This window comes from Charadrius vociferus, unplaced genomic scaffold, assembly GCF_000708025.1.
Source record: "Charadrius vociferus isolate BGI_N301 unplaced genomic scaffold, ASM70802v2 scaffold14, whole genome shotgun sequence".
In the NCBI taxonomy this organism is placed as follows: Eukaryota; Metazoa; Chordata; class Aves; order Charadriiformes; family Charadriidae; genus Charadrius; species Charadrius vociferus.
Window position 1 is genome coordinate 11,942,311 of NW_009648876.1, and position 16,971 is coordinate 11,959,281.

General features: G+C 41.4%; 1 protein-coding gene across 1 annotated transcript in view; it reads left to right on the forward strand.

Annotated features, from left to right (window-relative positions):
* Window positions 1-16,100, forward strand: part of NRXN3 (neurexin 3) — a gene marked incomplete at its 3' end in the record, with an annotated part of 723,331 nt that extends 707,231 nt beyond the window's left edge. The window contains exon 17 of the mRNA XM_009887058.1: window positions 15,919-16,100. Within this exon, the coding sequence (XP_009885360.1) occupies window positions 15,919-16,100 (182 nt within the window). The remainder of the gene's footprint in view (window positions 1-15,918) is intronic.
* Between the last annotated feature and the right edge of the window lie 871 nt (window positions 16,101-16,971).

Here is a 16,971-nt window from a genome sequence, read left to right on the forward strand (position 1 = left end):
CCCCTCCCCTTTAGGAAGCACAGAACTGAGCCTTCTGTGAAATTGTATGCCTTTGACACCCTGGAAGATTTACCCAAAAGAGAACTGTTCCCTGAGTTTTCTCCCAAATAAATGATTTGGTAATTAAATGCCTTGTTGGGACTACAGCTGGCAATTCCCAATAAAGCAGTAGAGACTGAAATGAAAACATTGAGGTTCGGTGCTTGCAGAGATGGAGATTAATATACATTTGAAATATGAGTGAAGGAAATCTTTCTCAATTTTAGTCAAAGTTTCTCAGTGGGAGTAGGAGATGAGGTTAAGAGGACATGGCCTACCCATTTTTAGCTGTTTGCTCAGCATTATTAATTAACCTGTCTCTCAAACTTCTTAGCAATACCCATTAAATACAATGTGGTTCGCTCGCTGCTCTAAGAAGTCCCTTCTCCATGTCTAGATAGGTATTTGGGTAGCACCTGTCACTGGTCTACCTTAGGCACTGTGTGGTGATGGGGTGCATTACCTTTGAATATAGTGATAAATTCATTTCAAAAGCAAGCGAGTTAAATTCTTTCTCTTAGTTTGTATAGGGCAGGGCATTTAAGATCAAACATTGTATACAGGTGAAAAAATGTAGTGTTAAAGTGTAATTTGACATGTGTAAGAACAGACAATAGCTTTCTCTGTGAGGATGTTATAGATATTATCTGTAATATTCATAGAAACTTATTGCTCCTCTGCCTGAAGTCACCTAATACTTTCAAAATGAAGTGGAGGGAAATTGCTGTGATCATTAGATCAACGTGATCAGTCCACAGCCCTTTCATTATCCTCACTTGTGTCACACATGCTATTGGTCCATGCAACTGAAGGCCACAGACTCAGGACCTCTCAGGTGATGATGAGTTTTAGTCTAGATTGTAACTGCTGAACTTCTCAGGAAACAGTAGTGATGAAAAAACTTCTAGAGAGTGGCTGAATAACAAAGTCTTAAGAGTTCTTGGTTGCCTCTGCCAGACGGAAGAAGTGTTGCATTTTTTGCAAGCCAAAATGCCTTACGCAATCCATGTTTGATGGTGATGGGTTCATCATGGCAATGGGAATATCTTAGTCACCCAGTGCTGTTGAGGTTGGGGTGTTGTGTATCTGTATTGCCCTGCTCCTCCAGATAAGGCCCAGGTGCTGCTTTACCACTGAATCACGGAATTTTCAGAGTTGGAAGGGACCTCTAGAGATCATCTAGTCCAACTCCCCTGCTAAAGCAGGATTGCCTAGAGCATGTTACTCAGGACTGCATCCAGGCGGGTTTTGAAAATCTCCAGAGAAGGAGACTCCACAGCCTCCCTGGGCAGCCTGTGCCAGTGCTCTGTCACCCTAACTGCAAAGAAGTTTTTTCGTGTGTTGGAATGGAACTTCCTATGTTCCAACTTGCACCCATATCTCATGGCAGATGCCATTGCTGCCTGTAGCTGTAAGATAGAGGCCACTCTGGTGTGTTGTAAAAACTGTGATGCTGAGGTGCTTTCTAGTGAAATGATAAGAAAGGACTAGGATGGGTGGCTTTTGTGGCTAAACTTCATCTTTTGCCTTGAAAGAAGGGTAGCCAGGCATGGGAGATTAGATGTCTCCCTTGAGTGATACTACATTTGTAATTGGGATAGCAGAGGATGCTGGGAAAGAACTGATGCCAAAGACAACGAAAACTGGCTGAGGGGAACAAAGTCGCAGGTCAAGGTGAGCAAGTTATTCAGAACCACTCTGCTTTTTCTCTCCCCTGCTGACTTTCTTCAGATACAGTTGTTCTTGAATGATCACAATCAGTATATCAAAATAAACGCTTTATAGAGCAAGGTGGAAGGAGTTGCTGGCAAGACTGTAAATCCTCTCATGGAAGAAATGATAACTCAGCTCAAGAGCCCTTTTGTCCTGGCAGTGCGGGAAGGATATAAATTCTCTGAAAGTATCTGTCAGTCGGAATTGCTCTGCATTCATCATGCCAGCCCTCTGCATCATTCATGAATGTCATAAGAGACTAAAGAATTGGCACTTCATGGTGAGAATGATTAAACAACCATTACGCTTGTCTTTTACTCTGGCATGGTACTTTTTAACAGATCGCCCATATAATGCTCACGTGTGTCCACCTCTCCTAATGGTGGCTGTCCTTTCATGGTGGCAAGAAGAGGAGGCAACAGCAAGAAAAGTTGTGTATCGTTTACAGAATAGTTTGTATGCTGTACTGCTAGCTCCGGATACTTTTTGTTTTTACACTCCCACTAAGTGACCTTGGGGAAGGTTAGAGAGCCTTGGGAATGGTGAGCTTCTATAAATGTATTTCTTCTCATCGCTGGCCTTCCAGTAGTTGTGAGGGATAACATCATATTTGAGGTGAGGTCAAAAAAGCTCAGAACTCGAGGCTTGTTTCCTTGGTAGACTAAACCCAGCCCCATTTAGTCCTAGAAGACTAGGCTGTGTCTACAGTAACAACCAGCATGACGGTGAGTTTGCAGAATGAAATTTAGTACCAAGGAACTGAGATCCATAATGCAGGCATTTTACTTCTGAAGTCTTACTTTGGACTCACTCTAGTCTGGTCCTATAGACTAATTTCTTGTTAACAGCTGGATTGCATCTTCCGGTTTAGTTTTATTTGAAAGGAGTCAAGTTTCTGTACCCTGACACTGCTCAGATATGAACAAAAGCATGGCAAGTGGTGATAGATCAAGAAGTTTATTTCAAATGCATGCTGCTGAAACAAACTGAAATTGTAGAACCGTTTAGGTTGTAAAAGACCCTTAAGACCACTGAGTCCAACCATTAACCTAATGCTGCCGAGTCCACCACTAAACCATGTCCCTCAGCACTATATCTACATGTCTTTCAAATACCTCCAGGGATGGTGACTCAACCACTTCCCTAAGCAGCTTGTGCCAATGCTTGATAACCCTTCTGGTGAATAAATTTTTCCTAATACCCAATCTAAACTTCCCCTGGTGCAACTTGAGGACATTTCCTCTTGACCTGTTACCAGGGAGAAGAGATCAACACCCACCTGGTGGCACCCTCCTTTCAGGGACTTGTAGAGAGTGATAAGGTGTACCCTCAGCCTCCTTTTCTCCAGGCTAAACAACCCCAGTTCCCTCAGCTGCTCCTCATAAGACTTGTGCTCTAGACCCTTCATCAGCTTTGTTGCTCTTTTTTGGACATGCTCCAGTGCCTCAATGTCTCTCCTGTAGTGAGTGGCCCAAAACTGAACACAGTATTCGAGGTGCTGCCTTACTGGTGCCGAGTACAGTGGGATGATCACTTCCCTAGTCCTGTTGGCCAAACTATTCCTGATACAGACCAGGATGCTGTTGGTCGTCTTGGCCACCTGGGCAGGCTGCTGGCTCATATTCAGCCAGCTGTTGACCAACACCCCCAGGTCCTTTTCCAATAGTCAGCTTTCCAGCCACTCTTCCCCAAGCCTGTAGCACTGCATGGAGTTGTTGTGACCCACGTGCAGGACTCGGCCTTGTTGAGTCTCGTACCATTGGCCTTGGCCCGTTGATCCAGCCTGTCCAGATCCCTCTGTAGAGCCTTCCTACCGTCAAGCTGATCAACACTCCCACCCTATTTGGTGTCATCTGCAAACTTACTGAGGATGCACCTGATCCCCTCATCCATGTCATTGATAAAGATATTAAACAGGACTGGCCCCAGTACTGAGCCCTGGGGAAACACCACTTGTGTTTAGCCGCCAACTGGATTCAACTCCATTCACTACCACTCTATGGGCCTAGTCATCCAGCCAGTTTTTTTACCCAGCAAATAGTACACCAGTCCAAGCCATGAGCAGCCAGTTTCTCCAGGACAATCCTGTGGGAAATGGTGTCGAAGACTTTACTAAAGCCTAGGTAGACAACATCCACGGCCTTTCCATCATCCACTAAGCGGGTCACCTTCTCATAGAAGATCAGGTTAGTCAAGCAGGACCTGACTATCATAAACCCATGGTAGTGTCCAGCAAAAGGTTAGAACTCTGAAAACCTGCTTCCCATTCCCAACTCTGCTGATCATTTAGCATGTGAGATTTGGTAAAACTCTTACCTTCTGGGGTTCTGATGAATATTGAATAGCCAATATTTTTGGCCCGACTTTTTTTAGCATTCAAGCCTGAAAATGGTGATTTGATCTCCTGCAGCAAAGACTGTAAATGCAAGCTGTATTTTCTGTTTTAATACCTATGACTAAGAAAATGTGAACAGGTATGTAAGGAATAATAAAGGATTACCTACATTTAAAACAAACAAAACCCTGTAGCCTGCAAACTGGCTATGTGAGATGTTATGTTACTTAAACTCAAAGTGACTAAATGAAACTGAGAGAACAGCGGTTGTCTTTGTGGTTTGTTTTTGTTGGGTTTCTTTCCCCAATGGTTTATTTGTGTTAATGGAATAAGCTGTAGCTAAAGGATCAAGACTAGAAAGAGATTCTTTGGAGGGGAGTTGAATGGGCTGAGATCAATAGTAGCAGTTTGGCCTCCATCCATCCTGAGCTCTATCTAGGCCATTTTGTTACCATTCAGATTCTGTAAAACTGTAGTGAACTAACATCCCTATTCTTCCTCCATGCCCCAAATGAGCTATGAATCCTGCTGTGCTTCTCATTGCTAGCAGTATTATCTGTATTCAGCTCCTCTGGCATGCTGCCTTCTGGGGCTCTCCAAGGACACCCTCTCTGTGCACTCTTTTATCAGGAAACACAAGAAATAAGAAAATGCATCCAGATTCCAGCTCCTCTTTGGCAGCAGAAGACAGCTAAGAAGTACTTCTCTCTATCTTTACTGAATTTAGTCACAGTTCCAACTAATGAAGTCTCTTTCCAGGTGGTAGTTGACTTTGACCCCAGTAAACGTGTCCTGCAAGGGTCACTGTAACTGGGCATGGTTTTCTGGGCACTTCTACCCAGCAAATTTCGTATATCAGTTCTAGTGTTTGTAGTTTCTTTTGATCTTTTCTTCTGGTGCGTTGTGATTTGAAGGCCTTTGTCTTTCTGTAATGAAAGTTCTATATTTGTTTTGAGCAGTGCAAACTTTTTTGGTAGGATGTTTTTCATTTCCTATGGTGTGTTTGTTTAAAAAAAAAAAACAAACAACAAAAAAAAACCAAAACAACCATAAAACCCCACCACCACCCTGGAAAAAAAAATCCAACCACAACAAAAAAATCTGGAGGAATTGTTCCTGTAGACCTTTTTTAGATTGACGTCTGTCATCTGGCTGCCTAAAGCTTTGGGGGCTGAATTTGATAACACAACTGCTCTCTTTGTTGAAAGAGAGAACTTAAGGGCTGTGGGTGGTGGTTTGATAAGTCTGCAAGGCAAGGTTGACACTGAGAGGATAGATATAGGAACAGATTACTATGTCTTCCAGTACAAGAACTAGGGAGCATGTAATCTATTTAGCAAAAGCAAGTTTGAAAAGGATGTTTCTTCACACAATAGAATTACTTGGGCTGGAGGAGTCCTCGGGAAGTCCCTAGTCCAAACCCCTGCTCAGAGCAGGGTCAGCTGTGAGGTCAGATCAGGTTGCTTGGGGCTTTATGCAGTCAGATCTTGAAAATCTCCTCACATGAAGACTCCAAAATCTCCTTGGGCAACTTGTTTGACCGCCTGATTGTCCTTGTGAAGAGAAAGCTTTTTCCTTCTATCAGGTCAGATTCTCTCGCTTCAAACTATGCCTATTGCTTCCTGTTCACCATCTGTGCACCACTGTGAAAAGCCTGCCTTTGTCTTCTCAATAGTGCGGGTCCTGTGAGAGTACCCTTATATCCCCTTGAAGTTGTGTCATCTTCAAGCTGAACAAGCTCAAATCTTTGCAGCTCTCCTCACAAGGCAGCCACTTCAGCCACCTGTCTTCATGGCCCTTCACTGAACTTGCTCCAGTTTGCAAATATCTGTCTTGTATTGCAGTCGTCAAAACTAGATGCATTGTTCTAGATGCAGTCTAACAAGCATTGAGTAAAGGGGAATAATCACTTAATCTATTAACAGGCCACAGTCCTGTTAATAAAGTACAGGGTGCTGTAGGCTGCCTTTGCTGGTGGGGCCCACAGCTGGCTATTGTTCAGCTTGCTACGTCAGGGATAGATTTGTGTGAGTCATTGCTAATGGTTTATAAGTCATTATTTTGAATGCAAAACTTCTAAATGCATTGAAGGAGAGACTGGATAAGTAGTTAGAAATAAGATCTCTTTGAGATTACAGACCACATGAGGCTGAGTTAATTCCTGAAATGGCTCATAGTCTGGATGTGTACTTCAAAGAAATATGCTTACTGTACTTTTAGTTTTCCCTGGGTGTCCACTTAGGATCAGTGCTGTGGACATGACAGTGAACTAGCCAGATCCTTGTCTGACCAATTATGTTGTTATAATGTAACTGAAGATATTGCTGAAATGTTTTCCTAGTTGCAATCTGTTACATTTATGTTGGCATGCCCATGGTCAACATGGGTCTATTTTAGTCAGCAGCTATTGCCTAAATTCCTTCTGAGATGATAAATATCCCCAATGTGCCCTGTGGCAAATTCAGATTTGGGAAAACCTTCAGTCTTCCCAGTATCCCAGATCCAGGGAAATTTGTAGCTCAGGTATAAGCTATCTTGGAGTGTTCGAGGAACACTCCCTTGCGCTCTCCTTTTTTCTCTTCCAATCTTTTTAATGCAGTGTAACTAATAAGAAGTAGCATGCTGTCTGATCCGATTGTTGGCTGATGCACACATACTGGGAGGAAAATGACTCGTATTAATTTGCTGTCATTAGAAGAGACAAACACAGAAAGCAGGCATGATCCAAATTGCTGCTTCCGTTTTGTGTTAGTCTTGCAGATTTTGTAACTCCTCCTCTTTTTTGTGTAGAAGCAGCTCCTTCATATTTTAAAGTAGGAAAGGAATTTCAGTTTCATGTCAAACAATGTCTGCTTTTGGAGATGTGCGATGAGTATGGCTTTCAATCTGGGTCTCAGAGGGTTTGTCAAGAGAAGAGCATCCTGAAAGGAAGAAAGAGCTAGTTCATGAAAACTCCTTTTAAGCATGGAAGCTTGCGCTTTTTTTTTTTTTTTTTTGAGGATTAGACTGAAAGCTTTGCATTTTTCAGGGCTTTAAGTTCTCTTCATTTTTAGGCGATTTAAAGCTTCTGAGAAATAAAAGGATGTTTCAGCAGTCATGTCATAAAAAGTATCAGGTCTGTCTTTGTTTTGTCCTGGGAAGGCTCCTGTGATGGAATGGTCAAGCGAGCCAGATGATGATGATTAGAGCCTCTGTAATCTTTTTTACACCAACCCCCCCTACCACCCCCCCCCACTTTTTTATCAAGCAGGTGTTTTTATTGATAGACATAGACCTTTTAAACTTGAGGCGTGGAAGATGCAGCAACTGGGGCACAGAGATGTGCAAGTGCCACAGAGTGGGTCTTTAGGAGAATGGGGAGGAAGGCTGGTTCTGATTGATGAAACTCAGTTTTGACTAGACTTTTGTTTCTTGATGTGTGTGATCGAGTGACAGCAACTCAGAGGCATCCCTGGGATATCCTGATATTGCAGATCATTCTATATCCTGCAAGAACATTGGCATATATAGTTGAAGGCAGGGGGTGTGTGTCAATGTCTACCTTATTTTTTGTCGCCTGAGCCCTGATTCATTCTTTTGTCTAAGAACTTTTTTTATTTGGCATGATGTGAAGTGGGACAGGAAGAGGAGGGGTAAAATAAAGATTAGGATAACAATGTAGTTGGTGTTTAAGACTTGAGGGTAGCTGACGGCTTATAACTGGAAGAACTAAGAATAGCTGCTGTCAAGACTGATGCCCTGGTAAATATGGAAGGAATGGGGCTGGCACACTACTTGGTGCTAGTGCTGTTAATTTCTTTCTTTTAATCGGAAGACTATTTATTAATATTAAATTTAGTCAGATCACTTCTCACTTGATCTTTTTTTTCCATTCTTAATTTATTTGATAATGGTAGCTGGAAATATTATCATACATCTAGTGTAATAGCAAGGCAAAGAAGCTGTATGCAGTGTGTTTAGTGGATAACACTCATTGGAGTAATTTAAAGAAAATAATTACAGAAGCTGGAAATATGAAAAACCTGTTCGGTCATCTCTAGACAATGTAGCTGTTCCAGCACACGTAGAGTTGACCCACTTCAAGTGATTTCAAGAAATGAATAGTCAGACAAATCACCCATGCTATTCAGAAGTATATCACAAACTAGGTGAAAACTTTACCTATTTCACCACTATTGTTCCTGATGTTTATGGACACAGTTGCTTTTTTTTTTTGTCCTCAAAATATTCTTTTGTCACTCTTTCAATTTTTTAACTAAGAAATTCAGTTAGAAGAAATTTGGAGTTGCACAGCATGCGTGGTCTATTTGATGTGTCCAGAAGGAGTTAAGTTGGAAAAACAACTGTCAGAAGCTTCATTTTTACTCAGCCAATGCATGTCCCTTTGATAGCGTACAGGTACCAACCGATATTTGATTGTCTGTGTTGCCATGTGGTAAACTTTTGGGGAGTAATAAATAGTCAGAAACCATTTGAAAGTCCTGTTGCTCTCTTCTGGTTTGTGCACCATGTATAGTTTGCTTTAACTCCCCCTTAGAGCTGGTGTTCAAGGCATGGCTCATTTTTCCTCAAGGGTGTAGCAAGCATAAATAAATAAGATATGGAACTGTCTGACTGAGTTAAGGGCTGAAGAGCTATGCCAGTGTTTCCCCGACAGGACACTGAGTGGTCAAATATGCAGTTTACCTTAAGTTGTAAACATATGAGAGAGACCTTAATCTTTGGGACAGCGATCAGATTAATCTGATCAGATTTAAGGCAAAACCTCTGATCTGTTTTATTGGAGACTTCTATTAGAACAGACATTGGTCTTAGCAGCTTTTCTTTGTTACTTTTTTTTATCTCCACTTGCTAGGGCAGAATAGCTCTCTATATCACGATATTTTTGGGAACTGCATTTCCACTATGTTGCCAGATAATGATGCTTGCTGCTGCAGCAAATTTCATTTCCTTACTGAATTTCTGCAGATGTGTGCCTGATATCTTCTCACTTGCTTTCATGCCAGTATTCTGTCTAACTCGCGTTCCTTAACTAGTGCCTTTTCTAGTGATGGAAATAGTAAATGAACCACCTAGCCCAGGTACAATGAGATAAGGATCACCATTACTTACTTTTTCTTATTTCTGCGAGTTTGTCAAAACTTCTGTCTTCTCTTATTTGGACTTTGTGGGAGCCTTTTAATATCTGCATGAACTATCAGGTTTTCATTGTTTAATTGCCCCTTCTAAACGGATGCTGATTAAAGGGCAGGTAGTTACAGGTGCTACCGAGGTTTCCTTCCTGATGGGAACTGGGTCTTGCTTTGCTCATGTAACTACCTGTGGTCATGTACAATGTGTTAACCGATTCCATCCTTTGACAATATTACTTCTTGAAAATAGCTTAAATTTCAATTTCCTGCCAAGAAAGAGCAACAAAATGCCATCATCGCAAATTTTCCTGTAGTTGAACTGATAGCTTCTTGTTAGAAATCAGGTTATGATTATTAATAAATGTGGTAGGACTTTTACACCAGCATATTAAAGTACCCCAAGAGACTCATCAGAACTACTGGAATAAGCAGAAAATATAGCAGGACCATAAAGGAGGCACAAAATGGGAGGGGGATGGAAGTCCATAAAAAACCAAGCAACAGGTAAGGAAAATGTAAGAGTTCTCTTGTTTGTATACTTAAAGTCCTTGACTTTAAAAATTGTGTGTCTTCCATTTGTACCCTTATTGAGGAATGTAAAAGTAAGTTTCCAGTCCTTTTACAAAAATGTTAAGAAATAAAACAATATCTATGCTCTTTGAAAAATGCTATGCAAGAGTATAAAGACATAATAATTGAGGGAAAGGCATATGCCTTGTCTTGCATGTTATTTTAGGTAGAAAGATGTTATCATTAGGTTTAGGTTACCTCATGGATTTTTTGGTGAATTACCACCACAATCAGGACATTTCTATTTCCATTGGATCCTGAGTGGCAGGGGGCTGCAGAGCAGCCAGTGTGGGAAGAGCCCATGAACTGGCCCATGTGCGCTCACAGCCGACTCTGACGTGGGTGAAGACAACCCACCACCTGCCACATCTTCAACCTGTCAGAGGAGCATGTTGTGCTGCTGCTCGGAGTTTAAGAAAGGGTGATAGCCCCTGGGAGCAGGAAGTAGTATGGGGAGGGTTCATAGGAGGAGACATGTGAAGAGGCACAGAAAAAGGTTCAGGGAGAGGTACGTGGAAGGGGACGTTGGTCGGGACGTGCTGGAGAAGCACTCTGTGTTGGATGAGGTATGCCCCTGAGGGGACGCCAGGGCAGGGCCATCCATGAAGGTATTGGGACTCTGGATGACCTGTGCCAGAGCAGGGACACTCCTGAGGGACTGGGGCCAGTGGTGGAACACACAGAGGAGCAGGGATGCCCCTGAGGAACTGGAGCCTGTGGAACGAGGGACCTGCATAGGAGCAGGGGTACCGCCAAGGGACTGGGGGCCTATGCTGGAGCACAGAAAATAAGTAAGAATTGAGGAATGGCAGAAAGAAGCCTCTGTGCACTGACCCCGACCTCCTGCGCTGCCAGTTGTCTCACCACAGCCCAGAGGGAGGGGAGACTAGGAGGGGGTAGGAGAGCTGGTGGACTGCAGTTGAGCCTGGGGAAGGAAAGGTATTTTTCCTAAGCGTTTATTTAATTGTTTGTCGTCTTTGTTTCCCAATGCCTGAATCAGTAATTAAAAGTTTGTGTTAATTGTCAATAAAACTAATTAAGTGAGATTACCCTAGTTGAGATTGTTTTGCTGCGACAACGTTGTCACAAAGGGATGCGGGACACTGGTCATAAATTTTGCTGTGTTAACTGAGGTAATTATTGTAGCTTTTAAATTGGCCTGGCTTCCTCATAATTTTAATCTTAAAAGTAGCTTTCAGTAGTAAATTAAATGTTAAACTCGGACTTACATCCCACCGCACAGTTGCTGCAGTTAACCCTTCAGATTATAAACATTGTTATGGTACGTCTGAAATGTTGGTTTTTCCTGGCCACGGTGAAATGAGTGTATGCATAGTGCTGTAGCTGAGGCAAAATGGACTGTTGATGGCTTAGTAGATGCAAATAGAAAATTTGCAATAGACTATTTAATATGGGGAGATTCACAGGATCCCTAAGGCACAAAAGAAGCTATATCTTGTGCAGATGTGACAGACTTGTTTTCTAGTGCTTTACAGGATTACTTTTAGGCAGGATATAGCTGCTGCAGTTGAGCTATGTTGATTGAATGATACTCGTCCTTAAGATAGGGTTTTGAAGTCTTTGGGCAATGATGAGGAAAAAGTGATAACTAATTTAAAACTATAGGTGGTGGTTCCAAATTCAGCTAAATGTTTCTTAGCACAACTGACTAGGAGGCTTTATTTGCTGTGGCTTATAACATTGCTTATAACTTTTCTCTTAGGAATTTTCCGTGAGGATTGTTTGCCTCAAACTATTTTATTTTGACTGAAACTAAATAATAGAACAGCTCTGTCCATGAATATAGCTAGCAGATACATAATTTGCCTAATCTAGATATGCAGACTTTAAATAACAGCATTGTCATGTGTGTTGCAGTATGTCCACCTCTTTGATTTTTAAATCTCTAAACACCAAAGTTGTAAGTTATAGTTACAAGATATGTCATTTCTGGGGAAAGTCAACTGCCAGTCTGCCAAACTATATGTTTATGAGTTTATAGGCTTTGTGTATGCTAAATGTGAGGTGGCATCCTAGTAGCTTAAATCTGTAGAGAGTGTTCCCTCACTGTATATTCCTTTGCTTCTCTGAGCTCCGCATTCTGACCAAATTCTGCATGCAGCATACTAGTAGAGTAGCTAAACATATTCTGTTCCCATTTGTTCTCACATGTCGGTACAGTAAATCTGGCCCAGGGCATTTTGAGAAGTGGGATTTCTCAGAGCTGACTGGGGAAATAATTTTGTGCACTTGTATCTTTTGATTTTATTTTTTTCTTCTTTTTTTGCACAGTATAGGTTGAAGTTAGTATTATATAGTTGAAGTGGTAAAGCACTGTAATGATAAATACAATGGAATTAATCAGTCCCTCAGACTTTTCTATTTTCAGGGCACAGTCGGTGTTGTATTTGTTAAAGGAGGTATATAACTAAACCTTGAACAATGAGGAAAAAACAAATCTCAAGTGGCTGCTCATTAACAGTGGGTTATCCATTGTCTGCCTTGAATAGAAAGCATATCAGGAAAAAAAAAAGCGTGCTCTTATGTAATGAAGAGGTCTGTAACAAAGCTTAGGTGCAATGAGCAGATCTCAAGCTGAACAGACTTTCATTTCATCAGCTTTTTTCTTGACTGAGTTCTTCACTTAAGTAGTTTACAATTCTATGCAAGACCACAAAGAGAGGATAGTTACTGATTTCAGATCAGATGGGACCTTTGGAGGTAAACTAGTCCAACCTGCTCACTTACACCAGCTTAAAGGAAGGCCAACCAGATAGTTTTCAGGCCCTGTCAAGTTCTGGTGAAGCTGAAATCTCCTTTCCTGAAGTCCAGGGTTGTAATTACACTGTTTGTCCTGTTCAATTCTCTTGAAGTTTTAAACTCCATAAACTTATGTTTGCTGCATTCAAATAGAAGCATTTAAATCAAGTGTGTTAGTGTTGTGTTCTGGGATTTTGGTATTGGTTTTGGTGTGTGGTTTTTTTTTTTCTTTTTTTAATGTGATTGCAGTGTGGTAGTAACTCGTTATCCTCCTGCTTTTATGTGATGTCTGCACCTTATGTTTTCAGACTGGAGTGACTATTTTGTTCATACTTTGGAGGGAAAAAAGTGGTACTGGTGCAATGTTAATATGCCATCTCTTTCCAAACAAGGCAATGGGTATCCCGTATACCCTTAAAAAGGTGGGGAAGGGAAGGGACATTGGCGTACCCAACAAACACGTGGCCCATCTATCATTATGCTGATAATTCTGACCTGGACAATAAGGAAACAACTGCTGGCCACCAGGCTTCAGTTAACAGGTTAGTTTGGGCTCTGGTTGTTGCATCTGAATGATCTTTATGCACAAACCCAAAGTACTGAATATCTTCAATTTAGGCCTAGAAGCAAAAATCTGTGTTCTTTGAGGAGAAAATGAGCTCTGTTAAGCAGTTAAGTCCCATGACAGGCTTATGAAGACATAATTGGTTCTAATTGGCGCTCATAGGAGCACTGACGTGCTCTACTTGCAGCCAAATAGTTCTTAGAGAGGCAAAGAAATCGTCTGTCTTCATAAATAGCAAAGAACTCTCTTCCAAGCTTGTCTTTGCTGCTGAAGGGCCTGATAACCAGTAGAAAGCAAAGAAGGAGAACTTGCAATTCAAGTGAGAGTAGCTTTGGAAAGTGGGTTTTAATCTATGAAGCCATCAACAATGAGTGAACTTGTTTTACTTAACATGCTTCTATGCCTTGTTTTAGTCTGTAATGCGATACACACAACTTCTAGGACAAACTGATAAACTGAGGGCAGATATTTGTAATGTAGTTTATAGTGGACTGTTGATATACCCGTGCATGGGGGGAAGCCATGGGTAGTTCACTACCCGGTCATCTCCAACTGTCTCTGTAACCAACAGATTACAGGTACGGTTGGGGATGCATTTAAACAGGCAAACTAAACCCCTTTCTACATATAGTTGTGCACCCTCTGTCTTGAGTTGAACGCTGAATGAGGAGATAGGGTTCAGTCTGTAAAATTAATCTTTCTGGAACTACAATGATCTGTGCACAGTTCCAGTATGTCAGTGTGCTCTTATGTTAATTCAGAATTATGAGTGAAATTTCCTCCCTAACCCTGATTTCAGACACGTATTTTGAATTTACTGGGCACCTTCTGGTGGATATGCACAGACCTGGAAGGATGGAAATGTGGATTCATTTTCACTCTGTCATTGAGTCAGCTGTTCACAAATCATTTCCCTTCTGTGTGCCCGAGTTTTTGATGTCTGTTTTGGTAACGTGTGCTGAGATGTCTAGAGGCAGCCTCTTAAGTGAGGGTCAAGTGTATTGATTATTTCTACTAATATGCCATATTTATTTGGAATTCAGGCCATAAAGAGCTTTAGTGGAGCTGCAGCTTTGCAGGGGAGTGTAGAAGTTACCCATATATGATCCCACCTGTTTCTGCATCTAATCACATTTACTCTGTTTAGGATTGCTTGATACATGTTGCTGATTGGTATGTGGCAGGTGAAAAAGGAAAAATCATCAGCTGTAGTTTCATTCAGACTAGAAAATGTACCCAGTACACTGCCTCTGCTTTCTACAGATATTTCATCCCTGATGCAGTAATGGCAGCTGGTTATTTTTCCTTACTATTCTGTAGCTTGTCAGCCGTTGTAATAGTGCTCAGAAAATGTGGTGCAGTAAGTGGCTGAAGCACTGAGAAGTGTTCCTGTCCTGCCTGTAGGTTTGGGTCTAGGACAGCAATTTTAACCATATTTTCCAAGAAGCTTAGGGGCTGATTTTATAACTACTAAGTTACAAAATCCTGCTCCTAACTTGGAGTGTTGAGTACAAGTGAGAATGTGAACTCCGAATGCTTTTGCTTCTCAGCTTCTTCATCTGCAACAATAATTCCTCACTTGCGTGTCTGTCTTGCTCAGCTCAGATGGCCCTCGTCAATGTGGGAGGACAGTGTTCAGCTTTGGAGAGGTTTGGTGGTGTCCTTAAAAATAAGGTCAAGGAACAAATTCTCAGGCTCACTGTGAAGGCGAACGGTGCTGGCAATATGTGGACTAGATATCCAAAATTCTTAGGAAATGTTGAGAAGAGGGCAGTCTCCCACTGTGTGTAAATAGTCTTCAGCTGAAGACAAGCCCAGCCTCAAGGAGAACTGCCTCTGGATCCCCATCTAACATTGAATCCCATGCTTCTGAAACAGGTGTGGCTTGGGGTTTGTTTGTTTTTTTTTTTTTTTTTCCCCAACAGCAGCATCCTATCTGGCATTGTCTGGATATTAACACTAATGAAATCTTTCATTCCTGATAAGCTCTTCACTTACCTTTCTCTTAAATGTTGCTTGTCTTTATTTAGGAACTAATAAAATATACTTTATCAGGTTGTATACAGCAGAAATTTCTTGAATGATTTATACCTTAGGAGGAAGCTTGCTTGTTTGTAAGTTCCCCTGCTGTGATGTGTGTAGACGACGTGGATGTTCTGAATTACATATGTGCACATTTAGATTACTCTCCTGAGGTGTTTGAGTCTCAAGTCCGTACTCATCTGGAGAATGAACTTCCCAGAAGGAGGGAATTAGGTTGTTTGTTATCAAGTGTAATGGTGCAAGGCTAATGGTGAAGGAACAGATATGTTTTGTCTGACAAAAAGCTGTTTCACCTTCGTATCTCCTTCCATCAGAAGTATCTAGTGTTCCAGAGCCATTCCTTTACAAAGGAAAACTTAAAGTTTTATAGAAGGAAGAATACATGTGAGAAGTTGGAGAGGGCAGTCTAAGGCATCATTTTGTGTGTCTTCTAACATACGTGGAATCAATTTCAATATCAAAGAGAGCTCATGATGTCTTTTGTCATCAAATAGAAGGATTTTAGTACGTATTGTCCTCTTCTCTTACCTGGTTGAGTCTGGAAATACGTATTTCTATCATCTGCTCTATTAATTACTTTTCCTGGTGTCGTCTTGTGCTATCAGTAGCCTGGCCAGCAGGAGACATTAATTTCGCCCCTTTAATGAAAGCTTATGCTTCCTTATATTCCTCTTGGAAGTCATAGCATTATTACCAGACTTGGCAAATAAATAAATGAAATGGGTAACTAATACTTTTTTCTTTGGTTTTGTGTTTTGCAGCTGGTGCCACATATATATTTGGGAAGAGTGGCGGTCTCATCCTGTACACCTGGCCAGCTAACGACAGACCGAGCACAAGGACAGACCGTCTTGCTGTGGGCTTCAGCACAACAGTGAAGGATGGCATTCTTGTTCGGATTGACAGTGCCCCTGGGCTGGGTGATTTTCTGCAGCTGCATATAGTGAGTAAAGACAGACCCATGTCTATGTCAGACCTGGGTTTCTGTTAACTGAATATGCATTTGAAGAAAACTATTACTATAAAATAGCGTGTGTCGTACCCTGCACTTTCTATATCTTCAGCACGCATTAAATTAACCTGCCTTAGGTAGTTCTTTAGGGTTTTGTCGAATTACTGAATGGCATGCACAGGGAACCAAGTCTTGGTGCCAGAAGAAAGCGAGGGGAGACACCAAACGAAGGAGGAATGGGGGAGCCGGGGGGGGCGGGGAGCCTTATGAGATTCAATTAGCAATACAGTTTATTTAAAAAAAAAAATGGAGAAATATTTTGCGAGTGTTAATCTACTGTGGCGTATGCACAGTGCTGAATACAGCTGAATTTATGGTGGAGAGTATTACAATTCTCAGAAGGCAAAGAATGAAATGGAGTGATAAGGTGGTGTGGTTTTTTTCCTCACTGAGAAAGTTAAGTGAGACCTGAACAGATCCTCAGGCTTGATATAACTGGTGCTTGCTTTAGCAAGATTTAAGAATTTAATGTTGTTAGCACAACGTGAATTTGCAAGAAGAAAACAAATTTTTTTTTTTTTTTTTTTTTTGTGAGAGCAAATATTTAAGTAGGGAAGCTTGAATGAAGGTGGCTAAACTGAGAAAATGAGAACACTAGGACTGGAAACTTTTGGAGTTGATGTTATGTGGTGCTTTGGGGGGAAGGGAGGCTTGTTTGCTTTGTTCTCCTCTGTTTCAAAAAAAAAAAAAAACAAGTAGCCAAGAAGTTTACTAGGGGTAGAAGCCGGTCATGTTACTTGATGCTTAGATTATTTCCAATGTTTTATGCATTAATTCAGAGTGGAAGGGGAATGGGCCAATT